The sequence below is a fragment of the Coregonus lavaretus genome, assembly GCF_964263955.1.
Source record: "Coregonus lavaretus genome assembly, chromosome: 6".
In the NCBI taxonomy this organism is placed as follows: Eukaryota; Metazoa; Chordata; class Actinopteri; order Salmoniformes; family Salmonidae; genus Coregonus; species Coregonus lavaretus.
Window position 1 is genome coordinate 11,974,814 of NC_139993.1, and position 15,894 is coordinate 11,990,707.

General features: G+C 44.5%; 1 protein-coding gene across 1 annotated transcript; it reads right to left on the reverse strand.

Annotated features, from left to right (window-relative positions):
* Positions 1-1,309: 1,309 nt before the first annotated feature.
* Positions 1,310-9,612, reverse strand: LOC311131165 (GTP-binding protein 2-like; the record flags this gene model as incomplete). The annotated part of the gene is made up of 12 exons (XM_084164009.1): positions 1,310-1,564; positions 2,226-2,390; positions 2,986-3,157; positions 5,090-5,148; positions 5,485-5,620; positions 6,621-6,840; positions 7,233-7,407; positions 7,672-7,869; positions 8,193-8,304; positions 8,515-8,699; positions 8,863-8,889; positions 9,394-9,612. The coding sequence occupies 12 exons, from the start codon at positions 9,610-9,612 to the stop codon at positions 1,364-1,366; spliced, it is 1,869 nt and encodes a 622-aa protein (XP_084020135.1). The 3' UTR covers positions 1,310-1,363.
* Positions 9,613-15,894: the final 6,282 nt, after the last annotated feature.

The following is a 15,894-nucleotide window of genomic DNA, read 5'->3' on the forward strand; positions in this document are numbered from 1 at the left end:
TGCTTTCTGTACTACATGTATATAATTCTTATGACCGTAAACATATAAGATACTGTAAAGATCAGCTGTTACTTGAATAAACGGCATACATCAGTGGTCACAAAGACCTCAATACGCCTCAACACCATGATAAATTGAATCAGGTGTTTCACTACTGCACACCTTCCAGCTCTCCCGGACTAGGTTCGGTAACCTCTGGCCTACACAAACATGCAGAAGCTATTCCAAAAATACAAAGTGCAAAATCGACAACTCTAACTACAATTTTAGTGCTTCAAAATAGTATTTAGAAGTTAATGTACAGTACATTCAATGCTTTAGTTATGATTGCACACAACCCCGTAAAGGCTAAGGGATAAAGTCAAGAGTTCAATAAATATTTGTCATTTAGGAGTCCATTTCGTCTGATTAGATTTTCACAAGTCCCTATTAACATGCAGACTCTACACATGGGTATCTAGCTGCACAAAGCTGCCTTGTACACAGACGAGCCTGAAGCTATGACATAGACATCATTGGGTTCAATGGGTTGACATAACAGGGTTACAAAAGCGGCGTCGCTACTATGAAAAACATCACATCACTTAAAATACTTGCCCCTGCATTTCTTTAAGAACGGCTTTGCAATGCAAACGTCACTTGACTACGCCGAGCGTCTTGACTCATTCTCAACCCTCACACATTATTGCTGCCCTACACAGACTTAGTTGAATTTCACATTTAGAAAATTAGCATGGCAGCATTTACGGTTGGTGCTAGTGCCACTTATTTGCGAGTTTGGGAAACCCTGCCTTAGGTAAATCGACAATGAGCTAAAACTTTTAAAAAGCCAACTATCCCTTTAAACCTCCGAAGGATGGGTATACTGAGTATGTTCCACATTGTCCAGTCCAAGTAAAACAGGGAGAGCATGCATTTGATCTATTGTATCTGTTTTGAAATGACCCTCTGGTGTTGGGAGCCAGAGAGGGATGGGAATGGTTCCTTCAAGCAATCCACAGCAGATTAGATGAAAGCTTAGCCTGCCTTCCAAGAGGTCACCCGGCTTCGACTTAAGACGCCGACCTTTGCCGTGCGGCCGAACCCACACTCATCAAAGCGCCGCTCCAGAATACACCACTGAGAAGGATCAAGGGTTTCAATGGTGCTTCACATCTCTACATGCCACGAAGGGCAGATGAGGAAAGTACAGTACAGACTCACTTAGATACACACAAATGGGGATTAAAATACCAGTGTGTGGTTCAATACCAAACTACTGGGATGACGTCCGGCGCCGGCAGTTCACACAAACTTACTCTGAGGGGGAGGCATGTTCAGGAGAGCTTATCATTTCCTCTCCTTCCCTCCTTTTTCCTCCTCTCTATTTCTCTACCTCCCTCTGGTTCTGGTCGTGGATCTGGTTCTGGTCATGGTTGTGTGAGTTGGGCAGGAGGCTGGTGACGTGGCCGATGCCCTTGGTCACGCCCTCCCTGAAGAGCAGCTTGGCGCCCATGCGGAGGTACTCCGGGTGTTTGATGAAGCGGAAGCAGACCACGGCCCTCTCGCCTGTGCGCAGCTCCTCCTGGTGGTGAAAACAGGGAAGGGTACACAAAACGGTTTGTGTTGACACGTAAAGCAGCAGGGCCACAATCAGTAGGCAGACATTGTGGATAGAGCTGACCTGATTCCTCTTCCTCTACAAGGCAGAGTGGCATGTTTGTTCTATATAATACAATCTCTATCTGAACGTTGCACAAAGTTGTGTCCTACTGAATGCGGCCCATATTGAGGCACTGCTGTGTTAAGGCGGTGCTAACTGTGGTTTCATTTGACATTGTACAAATTTGGCTGAATAATACAATGTATGAAAGACGCTGTACGAATAAAACGTATAATTTATCAACTTAAATAATAAAACATTTTTTTAAAGAAAAAGGAGTGTATACTTACGCAATAAGGCACGAGGGGGTTTTGTATATGGCCAGTATATCACGGCTAAGGGCTGTTCTTATGCACGACGCAACGCAGAGTGCCTGGATACAGCCCTTAGCCGTGGTATATTGGCCATATACCACAAACCCCTGAGGTGCCTTATTGTTATTAGAAATAGGTTACTGAGGTAATTAGAACAGTAAACAAGTAGTTTTGCGTCATACCAGTGGTATATTGTCTGATATACCAGGGCTTTCAGTCAATCAGCATTCAGGACTCTAACTACCCAGTTTATAATGATTATTACTAACCTTTCCATGCAGGCACTCCACGGTGGCCGTCTGTCTTACATTCCCCACGTGCACGGTCACTTGGAAGCCCCGACGGAATGTTTTGGCGTGGAAGAGAAGGACGATGGCCGCCTCAAACTGCCAGCAGATGGTGGGGTTCATCTTCGTGCTGACCATCACCATACCCTATTCAACACAAACACACACACACACCAATAAGTACTTTGGGAGATGGGAAAGGAACAACCATTGTGGGACTGATTTTATAACAACAGTAGACTACATTTTTACTACATATGACTTGTGAGTTGTTTGTGCATGTATGTGTGTATTATATTGTGTTATGAGTGTGCATGGACATTGTGTCAGATTGTTCAAGGACAAAAGTATGTTTTTCACTGATAGCTATCAATCTTTGAATAACTTTATTTATAGAATACATTTATTTTTCCCATGAGGGAACTTCTTGTCTGGAGTGCTTCAAAAATAAACAAACATAAAAACGTAGTAGGCTACACAAACCTGCTACCTATGCTTGAGGTTTCACATGTAACACACAAAACAGAGGACAGATGACAGTATCATAACCATGAGCAGTTCGTGCAGTCATCCTGTTTCAAAATGTGACCCTGCAATGTTCAGTCATATTAAGGGATGTGATTGGCAGAACATAGAACATGGTAGGGGAGAATACGATATCTTCTAGATAAATAAATAAAAGTCATGAAAATTCACATCTGGGCACATGCGGTGCAGTTGTGTTGTGGCTGAACCCTCTGACCTTGCGGAGCAGCGAGCGGTCAAAGTTGCCCAGGGCCAGTGTGGCGGCTTGGCCGGCTCTCAGCACCCTGCATGCAGAGCGGTTCCTATGGATGCTGCCCACCTTCAGCCTCAGGAAACGGCCCTCGTCCGTAGGGCCAACCACCAGCCTCTCCCCCTCGCGACACACCCCACTGTCCGCGGGACAACGGGAGGAAAAACATATTATGCCATGTCAAGGTGGAACTCTCCAGGTCAAATCATTTGGAGCAGCACTTCAAGGTTACACCGTTTGCAGTAGATTGACTTCTATTGGTTTTTGATTAGCTAAAAGCTTAACTAAGCAAATCCTCTGAAAGTATCTTACAAAAAAAGCTCAACAAAGTCACCTATAGATTTGAACATGATGCGCGAAAAATGCTAATATAGGTACCATGACTTGAATGGGATTTGTGCCACAAATGCTAAAACGTTAGCACGTAAGTCTGTAGCCATGAAGTGCTTTGAAAGGCTGGTCATGGCTCACATCAACACCATTTTCCCAGAAACCCTAGACCCACTCCAATTTGCATACCGCCCCAACAGATCCACAGATGATGCAATCTCTATTGCACTCCACACTGCCCTTTCCCACCTGGACAAAAGGAACACCTACGTGAGAATGCTATTCATTGACTACAGCTCAGCGTTCAATACCATAGTGCCCTCAAAGCTCATCACTAAGCTGGGACTAAACACCTCCCTCTGCAACTGGATCCTGGACTTCCTGACGGGCCGCCCCCAGGTGGTAAGGGTAGGTAACAACACATCTGCCACGCTGATCCTCAACACGGGGGCCCCTCAGGGGTGCGTGCTCAGTCCCCTCCTGTACTCCCTGTTCACCCATGACTGCAAGGGCCAAGCACGACTCCAACGCCATCATTAAGTTTGCCCACGACAGCCTATAGGGAGGAGGTCAGAGACCTGGCAGTGTGGTGCCAGGATAACAAACTCTCCCTCAATGTGATCAAGACAAAGTATATGATTGTGGACTACAGGAAAAGGAGGACCGAGCACGCCCCCATTCTCATCGACGGGGCTGTAGTGGAGCAGGTTGAGAGCTTCAAGTTCCTTGGTGTCCACATCACCAACAAACTATCATAGTCCAAACACACCAAGACAGTTGTGAAGAAGGCATGACAAAGCCTATTCCCCCTCAGGAGACTGAAAAGATTTGGCATGGGTCCTCAGATCCTCAAAATGCTCTACTGCTGCACCATCGAGAGCATCCTGACTGGTTGCATCACCTCCTGGTATGGCAACTGCTCGGCCTCCGACCGCAAGGCACTACAGAGGGTAGTGCGTATGGCCCAGTACATCACTGGGGCCAAGCTTCCTGCCATCCAGGACCTCTATACCAGGCGGTGTCAGAGGAAGGCCCTCAAAATTATCAAAGACTCCAGCCACCCTAGTCATAGACGGTTCTCTCTGCTACCGCACGGCAAGCTGTACCGGAGCGCCAAGTCTAGGTCCAAAAGGCTTCTCAACAGCTTCTACGCCCAAGCCATAAGACTCCTGAACAGCTAATCATGGCTACCCGGACTATTTGCACCCCCACCTCATCTTTTTACGCTGCTGCTACTCTCTGTTTATTGTCTATGCATAGTCACTTTACCTCTACCCACATGTACATATTACCTCAATTACCTCGACTAACCTGTTCCCCCACACATTGACTCTGTACCGGTACCCCCTGTATATAGCCTCGCTACTGTTATTTTACTGCTGCTCTTTAATTATTTGTTATTTTTCTATTTTTCTTCTTCTTTTATTTTTTGCTTAACACTTATTTTTCTTAAACTGCATTGTTGGTTAAGGTCTTGTAATTAAGCATTTCACTGTAAGGTGTTTCACCTGTTGTATTCGGCGCATGTCACAAATACAATTTCATTTGATTTGATTTGGAAACAGTGCCAGGGAAACTAAACCAAAGCAGGATTGCTGTCAGACCTTGTCCATAGACAGACCAATATGTAAGGAGACCAATATGTCATTTTGTCATTTGGGTGAACAATCCCTAGAACAGTTCTAAATCAATCCATTATCATTCCATTCATGAGTATCAATATGATGTATGGCCAACTGACCTGTAGAGAGTTCCTCCCACCACTGTCCCCACATCTGGCACTGTATAGATCTCATCTACCTATATTCACAAGCAGAGGAATGAGGAAGTATATTTTGCAACCATTGATACAGAATAAGGGTGTGAATCTGAATGTGTGAAAGTGCATGTTCACATCTCGTATGTATGCAATGTATGTGTGGGTGTATGTTTTGTTATGCGTGTGCATGAATGTATGAATGCGTTTGGATGGGTGTAGTGTGTTGGTAAATACTGTACGTGTGTGTAATATGTGTATTATTGTGTTAGTTGTGAGTGTGCATGGACCCACACAATGTCCATGCACACACATCATTCACACAATAATTGTATACGTTAATGTGCCTGGGTGCGTGTGTGTATATGCAGGTGTACTACCTGGAACTCAGTAAGTTGCTGCATGAGCTCCTCCTGCTCCTTGCTGTTGCTGAGAGGAGGCAGGATGTTGAAGAAGACCTTAAGCAGGTCCAGACTCTCTCCAGACACGCTGGACAGGGTGAAGATGGGTGTGATGCTACGGCACAAAGGGACACACCAGTGTTGCACTCTCAAGCACAGACTATACATGTAGCTAAAGTTGGCATGAGGTGACTTTTACGACCAGTATATAACCTAACCATGACATCACAAACGTTGTTGTAATTATGTAATTTTGTGTAAAGAAATTGGCTTGGGTGATCAGAAGATTATTGTCTGGATGTCAAGAAGTGGTTTTCTGGTTGAGGAGACATATCGGACAACCAGATTACAACCAGGTAAAGACATGTTTTTCATGACTACATCAAGAAGTCATAAAGATGTCATATTTTGGATGTTATCTGGTCAAATAACAACCAGGTAGACATATTTTAATGGTTTCTCAAAAGATGTCTAAAACACTTCTAATCTGGTTATCTGACTTTCATAAAATCAGTTTACACATGGGAAAATTGCATCATTATGATGTCCCATGCCAAATTCTGCCCACTAAGTTAGTTAGTCCCTTGATGTTTAAATTAGACAAAGTCAAACAACTAGGTCAAACAACTAGGGCTGGGAATTGCCAGGGACCTCACAATACAACATTATCACAATACTTTGGTGCCGATACGATATGTATTGCGATTTGATACTGCGATTTTATTGTGATTCGATGTTCCAAACATATTGCTCACCATATGTCTGCTGCAGAGGGACAAGAGAGAGCCATGAGAAAACAGGTTTGATCAGTCATGGAAATAAAAGTGCTTAAAACAAATTGGCTCCCTATTTTTAAAAAGATGGAGAACAAGCTATGAAGGAAAGTTTTGGTGCAGCTATCGCAAAAATAATATTGGGATATTGTCAAAACGATATGCTATATCCTCAAAAATAATATCCCAATATGTAACTGTATAGATTTTTTCCCCCACCAATACAAACAACGTTGCCGTACATGCTTGCTAAGTCAATTCCCTTCTAGTCACCCTGGACTAAGGCTTATGTGGTGTATAGTTGGGTTCTGAATCTCAATTCCAGTTTGCTTCTAGGTCTACCTGGAGGACTGAGCGAACTGCTGGGCAGCTGTGACAGCGTCGTCCGGGCTTGCCACCACCATCGGCACCTTGTTACAGCCGGGCAGCTTGAGGACATACTCCAGCTGGCGTACTGTGCGTTCCACCGTGCCCTTGGCGCACAAGTCCACCTTGCTGACCACGATAAAGATGGGCACCTTAAGTGCCATGGCCAGGCCAAGGTGCTCCCGGGTGGTGCCAGCTAAGGGGGAGAAAATAGTATCTGGTTGGGTCAGTGGTAGGGTCGCAAAACTCCCAGTAATTTACAAAGGTTTCCAGACTTTTGGTAATTAACTGATTATTTTGGAAATCTATGGAAACTTTGGTAATTTATACTTGAGTAACAAAAAAAAGAAATGGTGTCCAAGTTGTCCATGAGTTTCTAGTAAATATGTTCAGGAGAAGATTAATGGAAAAACATATAATAAACAATGTCCTCATCTGCAATTAACGCCCTCTTTGTAACCCTAGTCAGTGGTCACATAAGTAGTCAAACGCACATCACTTTTCATAGCTTGCTGGGCCAAACAAATCTTGTAGAGGTTACGAGGGCCCGCACAATCTACACTGTTATAGCTATATGATCGGGCTTACCTATGCCTGTGTTGGCACTGACCACCAGCATGGCGAAGTCTGGGCAGTAGCTGGTGAGGCCAAAGATGGTGGTCTTCAGGTACTTGTGGTGGCCGGCCAGGTCAATGAACGTGATCATTTTAGAAGAGCTCTCGCAAATCTCTTCGGCTGTACGGGAGTCACTGTAGTTCACCACCTTCAAAAGCCACATGAGAGGAAGTTCAATTCACTTGTGTGTTGTTACACTGTTTTTATGGGTTAGTCACAAATAGAAGATGTTCAAAACATTTGTTTACTGTTACATAGTTTTTTGTGTCATTACACGTTTTTGTTATATCAGTGTAGTTTTTGAGGACTAAGTTGTTTTTGTTTTTTTATAGTCTTTGCTCAAATGAGGAAAACTAATGCGTGTTTATCCTTCCTTCCTCTATCTTGTCACCTATAAGACGCTGTTACCCACCTCCCCTTTGCTATTGAAGCCCAAAATCTCAAAGCTGATGCTGGATGTCCTGCCCGTTTGGATTTCGTGAAGGTGCCTGAAGAGGTTGAGGCGTGCCCGGCCTCGCCCGTTGTCCAGCTCGCCTTGCGTCAGCACCCCCAACAGTGTGGATTTCCCGGAGTCCACGTTTCCCAGCACCGCCACACGCAGGTCCAAGAACTGCTCTCATACACACACAAATTATAGCAGATCGGCATGGCAGAAACCCTTCATTGTATGTACAGCTTACCATTGAGCATTTATATAATTGAGTGCAAAACAAATGGTAGAGGTAGGACATCTGACTCTACAGTTTTTTTTAAGGAGAGTGGAGAGTCACTCTCCTTTCGCATTTTAATGATTTATTGACAGACAGAAAATAAACAATGGGAGATACAGTGAGAAGGGAATTTAACCACAGTCGCATATATGCATGGAGCCAGGAGTGTTACCACTGGACCACGTCTCAGCACACAGTCAGCCCTTCTGCTGTTTAATCTCACCTGTTGGTCGTCTGGAACTTTTCGGACAAGAACCTCTGCGATTTTCCGGCAGCTTCTGTCCGAGTCGTAATCCACCTCTCTTTCTCGTAGAAGTGTGATGTCAGCACCAACCCTGGTGAGGCAGACATAGCACATTTATCACCAACACCCACCAAACTGAGGGGCAACTGGTAAATACAGCAACAATGGCAAACTGTCAAATTAGACATTTATAAAGTAGTTTCTTCAAAAATCTATGGGTATAATTGAAATGACCATTGAGCAGAAGAAAGTATCCCAGATTGTGCCTTTGGTGACGTTTGCAAACGAGGTAGTGACATACTTCTCTGCCATCCTCCGTAGGGTCTTCAGCGAGGCTCTCATGTCTCCCTCTGACAGTCCGACAAGCAGGCCATTGTCTTCCACCCCAATCTGATACACCGCCTCACCCCGTCCCTCTTGAAGACGCCATTTTAACTGGGTGGCCAGGTGCTCAAAGCGGTATTGTGTGGGGTTCACCAACTTCAGCTGCAATGAAGTTAGAGCACAGGACAGCACTTCACCACCAAGAAGTGTCCAACAAGTGAACCACATGCCTATACATCGATGTGTTTTGTCTTTTGTCTTTTGATTACTAGCTACAGGTGAAATGGAAGATGACATGCAAAAATAAAGAACTGTATACTAGTACCTTATATTCAATGTTTCCCTCTTCAGCCTGAGAGAAACAGAGAGAAGGACATGTTTTGAAAAGATGTGCCTGTACTGCATTTTGTATTTTGACAGACAAGCACAACCCACTGTTGACTAACGTACTTCTTACTAAAAACTACCCACACCACAGCAAGCTATCAGTACAATATTTTACATCTATGCACCACCAGGGAAACAATGTATATTGTAACATCATCATGGAGCTGCCAAGCTGCTCTCTTGCAGCTAGTCACAACATTGATTGTAATGTGAGAAAGCCAGCTGTTGTTGTTGTCAACAAACAAACAAATGTCCATTCCCTGCTTATAACAACGTTACATATGGCCAAAAAGTTTCTTACCATCGAAAAAGCTCAGACGACAGCATCTGCCAGATGCTAGCTAAAATAATGTCAGAATTTGTAAATAGCTAGGCTCTGGCTAGCCTAGCATTGGATAATATTGCTAGCTAGCCAACTAACATGAACTTGATAGCAAGCTGCAGCTAGCTACAGTAGCTAGCCAGTTACCTCCGGTGGTAAATATGGTGGTGTTCTGTTGGTCTTTGTCTTTTTACTCCTCCGTCTCTTTCTTCTTTTCCCTTTTTTTGAACGCGTTTTTTTGGACGTCATCCTTCTCCCGTTACCTGAACTGGGTCCTTGCAAATTTGATCTAACGTTAGGCAAATTTGATCTAACGTTAGCGGTTGTACCAACGACACCGGTCCCGCCTGACATTCGGGCATCCATCACGAGAATGAACTAGCTAACGCTAACCCACACTGTTTTTGTCAGTAAGAATTTAACAAACGTATGCAAATGAAAAAAAAAACACATAAAGATGGGCTGAGAGTGGGTAGCTAAAGCAATGGAGGCTGGTCTTCTCTCCATCTCTTGCCTTCTACTAGCCCATTGTCAGGGTTCTCCAACTGGCGGCCCGCGGGCCGATTTTTTTAGTTGATTTATATTATTTATATTACACGTTTTATATTATTAGTATTATTGTTATTTTTATTATTGTTCAACATAAAATAAATCAGCTCCAAGTGATTTAAATTTTGGAAATCTGTTCCCAAGTATTACCACACATTCGAGAGAGACTTGATCTCAAACAAATGTAAGCAAGGTTTGTAATTATTATATTTTTTGTCAAATATTATATCTGTTTGAGATCCTTGCGGTATTCGACTAGCAACAAATCTAGCGACTTTTTCTGGTGTTATTGGAGACTGACGGGAAAGCCTCTCTCCCATTTCAATATTCCTTGCCTATTGCTGTTTTGGTTAGTTCTTATTATACAGTTTCACTGTAGAGCCCCCAGTCCCGCTCAACCTGCCTCAGATAGCTCCTTTGTCCCACCCCCAACACACGCGGAGACCGGCTCAATCGGTGCCTCCAGTGATGCTATCTCTTTCATCGTTACCCAACGCTTAGGTTTACCTCCACTGTACTCATATCCTTCCATATCCTTGTCTGTACATAATGCCCTGAATCTATTCTACAACGCCCGGAAATCTGCCCCTTTTATTCTCTGTACCCAACGCACTAGAAGACCAGTTCTTAAAGCCTCCTCCCTAAGTTTGAGTTATTCACTGCGTTAGCACACTCCGCCAACCATTTACATTTACATTTACATCATTTAGCAGACGCTCTTATCCAGAGCGACTTACAAATTGGTGCATTCACCTTATAGCCAGTGGGATAACCACTTGGTTACTTTTTTTTCTTTCTTTGGGGTGGGGTAAGGGGGGGTAGAAGGATTACTTTATCCTATCCCAGGTATTCCTTAAAGAGGTGGGGTTTCAAGTGTCTCCGGAAGGTGGTGAGTGACTCCGCTGTCCTGGCGTCGTGAGGGAGCTTGTTCCACCATTGGGGTGCCAGAGAACCCTGATGTTCTAGCAGTGTCTGAATCCTGGCTTAGGAAGGCCACCAAAAACTCTGAGATTTCCATCCCCAACTACAAAATGTTCCATCTAGATAGAACTGCCAAAGGGGGCGGAGTTGCAATCTACTGTAGAGATAGCCTGCAGAGCTCTATCATACTATCCAGGTCTGTGCCCAAACAGTTTGAGCTTCTACTTCTAAAAATCCACCTTTCCAGAAATAAGTCTCTCACTGTTGCCGTTTGCTACAGACCCCCCTCAGCCCCCAGCTGTGCCCTGGACACCATATGTGAATTGATTGCCCGCCATCTATCCTCAGAGTTCGTACTGCTTGGTGACCTAAACTGGGATATGCTTAACCCCCCCGGCCGTCCTACAATCTAAACTAGATGCCCTCAATCTCACACAAATTATCAAGGAACCTAACAGGTACAACCCTAAATCCGTAAACATGGGCACCCTCATAGATATCATCCTGACTAAATTACCCTCTAAATACACCTCTGATGTCTTCAACCAGGATCTCAGCGATCACTGCCTCATTGCCTGCGTCCGTAATGGGTCTGCGGTCAAACGACCACCCCTCATCACTGTCAAACGCTCCCTAAAACACTTCAGCGAGCAGGCCTTTCTAATTGACCTGGCCCGGGTATCCTGGATGGATATTGACCTCATTCCGTCAGTAGAGGATGCCTGGTTGTTCTTTAAAAGTGCTTTCCTCTCCATCTTAAATAAACATGCCCCATTCAAAAAATTCAGAACTAAGAACAGATATAGCCCCTGGCTCACCCCAGACTTGACTGCCCTTGACCAGCACAAAAACATCCTGTGGCGTACTGCATTAGCATCGAACAGCCCCCGCGATATGCAACTTTTCAGGGAAGTCAGGAACCAATATACACAATCAGTTAGGAAAGAAAAGGCTAGTTTTTTCAAACAGAAATGTGCATCCTGCAGCACTAACTCCAAAAAGTTTTGGGACACTGTAAAGTCCATGGAGAATAAGAGCACCTCCTCTCAGCTGCCCACTGCACTGAGGCTAGGAAACACTGTCACCACCGATAAATCTACGATAATCGAGAATTTAAATAAGCATTTTGCTACGGCTGGCCATGCTTTCCACCTGGCTACCCCTACCCCGGCCACCAGCTCTGCACCCTCCGCTGCAACTTGCCCATGCCCCCCCCCCCTCCCCCCCGCTTCTCCTTCACCCAAATTCAGATAGCTGATGTTCTGAAAGAGCTGCAAAATCTGGACCCCTACAAATCAGCTGGGCAAGACAATCTGGACCCTTTCTTTCTAAAATTAGCAGCCGAAAATGTAGCAACCCCTGTTACTAGCCTGTTCAACCTCTCTTTCGTATCATCTGAGATCCCCAGAGATTGGAAAGCTGCCGCGGTCATCCCCTCTTCAAAGGGGGTGACACTCTAGATCCAAACTGTTACAGACCTATATCCATCCTGCCCTGCCCTTCGAAAGTTTTTGAAAGTTAACAAACAGATCACCGACCATTTCGAATCCCACCGTACCTTTTCCGCTATGCAATCTGGTTTCCGAGCTGGTCATGGGTGCACCTCAGCCACGCTCAAGGTCCTAAACGATATTATAACCGCGATCGATAAAAGACAGTACTGTGCAGCCGTCTTCATCGACCTGGCCAAGGCTTTCGACTCTGTCAATCACTGCATTCTTATTGGCTGACTAAAAATCTTGGTTTCTCAAATGACTGCCTTCGCCTGGTTCACCAACTACTTCTCAGATAGAGTTCAATGTGTCAAATCGGAGGGCCTGTTGTCTGGACCTCTGGCAGTCTCTATGGGGATGCCACAGGGTTCAATTCTCGGGCCGACTCTATTCTCTGTGTATATCAATGATGTCGCTCTTGCTGCTGGTGACTCTCAGATCCACCTCTATGCAGACAACACCATTTTGTATACATCTGGCCCTTCATTGGACACTGTGTTAACAAACCTTCAAACGAGCTTCAATGCCATAAAACACTCATTCCGTAGCCTCCAACTGCTCTTAAACACTAGTAAAACTAAATGCATGCTCTTCAATCGAACGCTGCTTGCACCCGCCCGCCCGACTAGAATCACTACTCTCGGCGGGTCTGACTTAGAATATGTGGACAACTACAAATACCTAGGTGTCTGGTTAGACCGTAAACTCTCCTTCCAGACTCACATTAAGCATCTCCAATCCAAAGTTAAATCTAGAATCGGCTTCCTATTTCGCAAACAAAGCCACCTTCACTCATGCTGCCAAACATGCCCTCGTAAAACGGACTATCCTACCGATCCTTGACTTCGGCGATGTCATTTACAAAATAGCCTCCAACACTCTACCCAGCAAATTGGATGTAGTCTATCACTGTGCCATCCGTTTTGTCACCAAAGCCCCATATACTACCCACCATTGTGACCTGTACGCTCTCGTTGGCTGGCCCTCACTACATATTCGTTGCCAATCCCACTGACTCCAGGTCATCTATAAATCTCTGCTAGGCAAATCCCCACCTTATCTTAGCTCATTGGTCACCATAGCAACACCCACCCGTAGTATGCGCTCCAGCAGGTATATCTCACTGGTCATCCCCAAAGCCAACACCTCCTTTGGCCGCCATTCCTTCCAGTTCTCTGCTGCTAATGACTGGGACGAACTGCAAAAATCTCTGAAGCTGGAGACTCTTATCACCTTCACTAACTTTAAGCATCAGTTGTCAGAGCAGCTTACCGATCACTGCACCTGTACACAGCCCATCTGTAATTAGCCCACCCAACTACCTCATCCCCATATTGTTATTTATTTTGCTCATTTGCACCCCAGTATCTCTATTTGCACATCATCTTCTGCACATCTATCACTCCAGTATTAATACTAAATTGTAATTATTTTGCACTATGGCCTATTTATTGCCTTACCTCCATAACTTATTACATTTGCACACACTGTATATAGATTTTCTATTGTGTTATTGACTGTATGTTTTGTTTATCCCATGTGTAACTCTGTGTTGTTGTTGTTTTTATCGCACTGCTTTGCTTTATCTTGGCCAGGTCGCAGTTGTAAATGAGAACTTGTTCTCAACTGGCCTACCTGGTTAAATAAAGGTTAAATAAAATAAAATAAAAAAGCACATATCGTTCTTACTCTTCTCAACGAGCAGCGGGTGCTGCCGTGGGCCCCACCCCCGACAAAACAAGCTGCCATTTATGGTTTTAAAAAATTACTCTGCAAAAAAGGCTGAGGCCACCATGGCATTAGCTGTCACTGAACACTGTTCCATGCTGGCATGTGATCACATTGGAGAAGCATGTAGAGCTGCTTTCTCAGACTCCACTGCTGCTACCCACTTCAAAATGCACAGGACAAAGTGCACAGAAATTATTAATGGTGTTCTGGCACCATACTTTCTGAAAAAGTTGGTTGCAGATGTGGGTGACCAGTGTTTCAGCCTCCTCCTCGTAGAGTCCACGGATGTAAGTGTTTCTAAGTACCTGGGGGTTGTGATAAGGTACTTTAGTGACACCAAGCAGACAATTGTATCAACATTTCTGGGGCTTGTTGAGTTGGAGGGAGGAGATGCCAAATCTATAGCCTGTGCTGTTGTGGCTTTCCTCGAGAAGTGTTGTCTTAGAAAAGAGAAACTCCTGGGGATATGGACTGACAATGCCTCTGTTATGACTGGGATTAACAGTGGGGTCCATAAAGTGCTGAAGGAGGAGTATGGCCTCAAAGATCTGGTTCTTATTCGCTGTGTGTGCCACTCTCTGCAGCTTGCTGTAAGTCATGCTTCCAATGACACCATCCCCCATAGTGTGGAGTACTTGGTATGAGAGACTTATAACTGGTTTTCAGTGTCTCCAAAGTGCAGGGAGGCCTACAAGGCCATATATGAGACCATCAACTGTGGGGAGAAACCTTTACAGATAACCAAGGTGTGTGCCACACGTTGGCTCTCCATTGAACCCGCGGTTTCATGCATTTTGGACCAGTGGGAGGAGCTTAGGCTGCATTTCGCAGTCACCAAGTCCAGTGAACACTGCTACATGGCTGAGGTTTTATACTCCATGTAAAGTGATCCTCAAAACATATTGTATCTGACTTTTTTGAAGTCAGTGCTGGGTGAGGTACAGTTGGCCATCAAGGCTTTTGAGGGAGAGCAAGTAGATCCTCTTAAGCTACTTGACAGCTTGGTTAGCCTGATCAAGTCTGTGAGCAGCAGGGTGCTGAATCCACTGGCAGATTTTGATGTACTCAAAGGGCCAATATATGGATACATCAGTCCCAAACTGTACCTTGGTTACCTTTTTGAGTCAAAGGCAGCTGAGCTCCACCTTGCGCCTGAGGATGAAAACAATGTCCGAAAGCGGTGTGTAGCCTTCACCATCTTCCTCACTAATGAGTTGAGGGTGAGACTGTCGGACAACATCGAAGCATTGGCACATCAGCTGCTTACTCATTTAAGTCAGCTCCCTCAGTTGCTGAACCTACCATAGAGAGCCTTGACCAAAATGACGATGGCCCACTCTTTCTGTGAGCCAACACAGCCTGTGTGTGTGTGGAGGGAGGTCTGATTTATTTATTTTTTTACCTGAATTAGGGCCAGACTAGTTACCATCATTTTCTCACATTGCCATTGACAGTTTTTTCTATTGTCTCTTTTTGGTCCATTTAGATTGTTAATGTAGATTGTATACAAAAAAATGTAAAAAATGTTATGGTTAAACATTTTCATGTTTTACTGTGACTTGTTGTAGGCTCCTAAGTGGACCATAAGGTTAAAAACCAAACCAAACTTAAGAAAACGAAAAAAATTAAATAAAATAAAAAACGAAGTAACTCCGCCAAAGTGTCTATTTTGGGTCACTTTTGCAGGTCCCAAGCCCGGATAAAGGGGGAGGGTTGGAATTGTGACATTTAAAAAAACAAGACTCGACAGAAGAAAGTTATTTTGTAGTTCTAAACATATTTAGGGTATTTTTTACTCACTTTTTGTCTCTCCCACGATGTTATTCCTCTCTCCTACAGCGTCCATCAAAATTACATGCACATGGCCAATTATGCAAATTAGGTGATGACGTCATTTAGCGACTTCTAGCGACTTTTAGGACAGGCAATAGCTACTTTCCTTACTGAGGAGTTG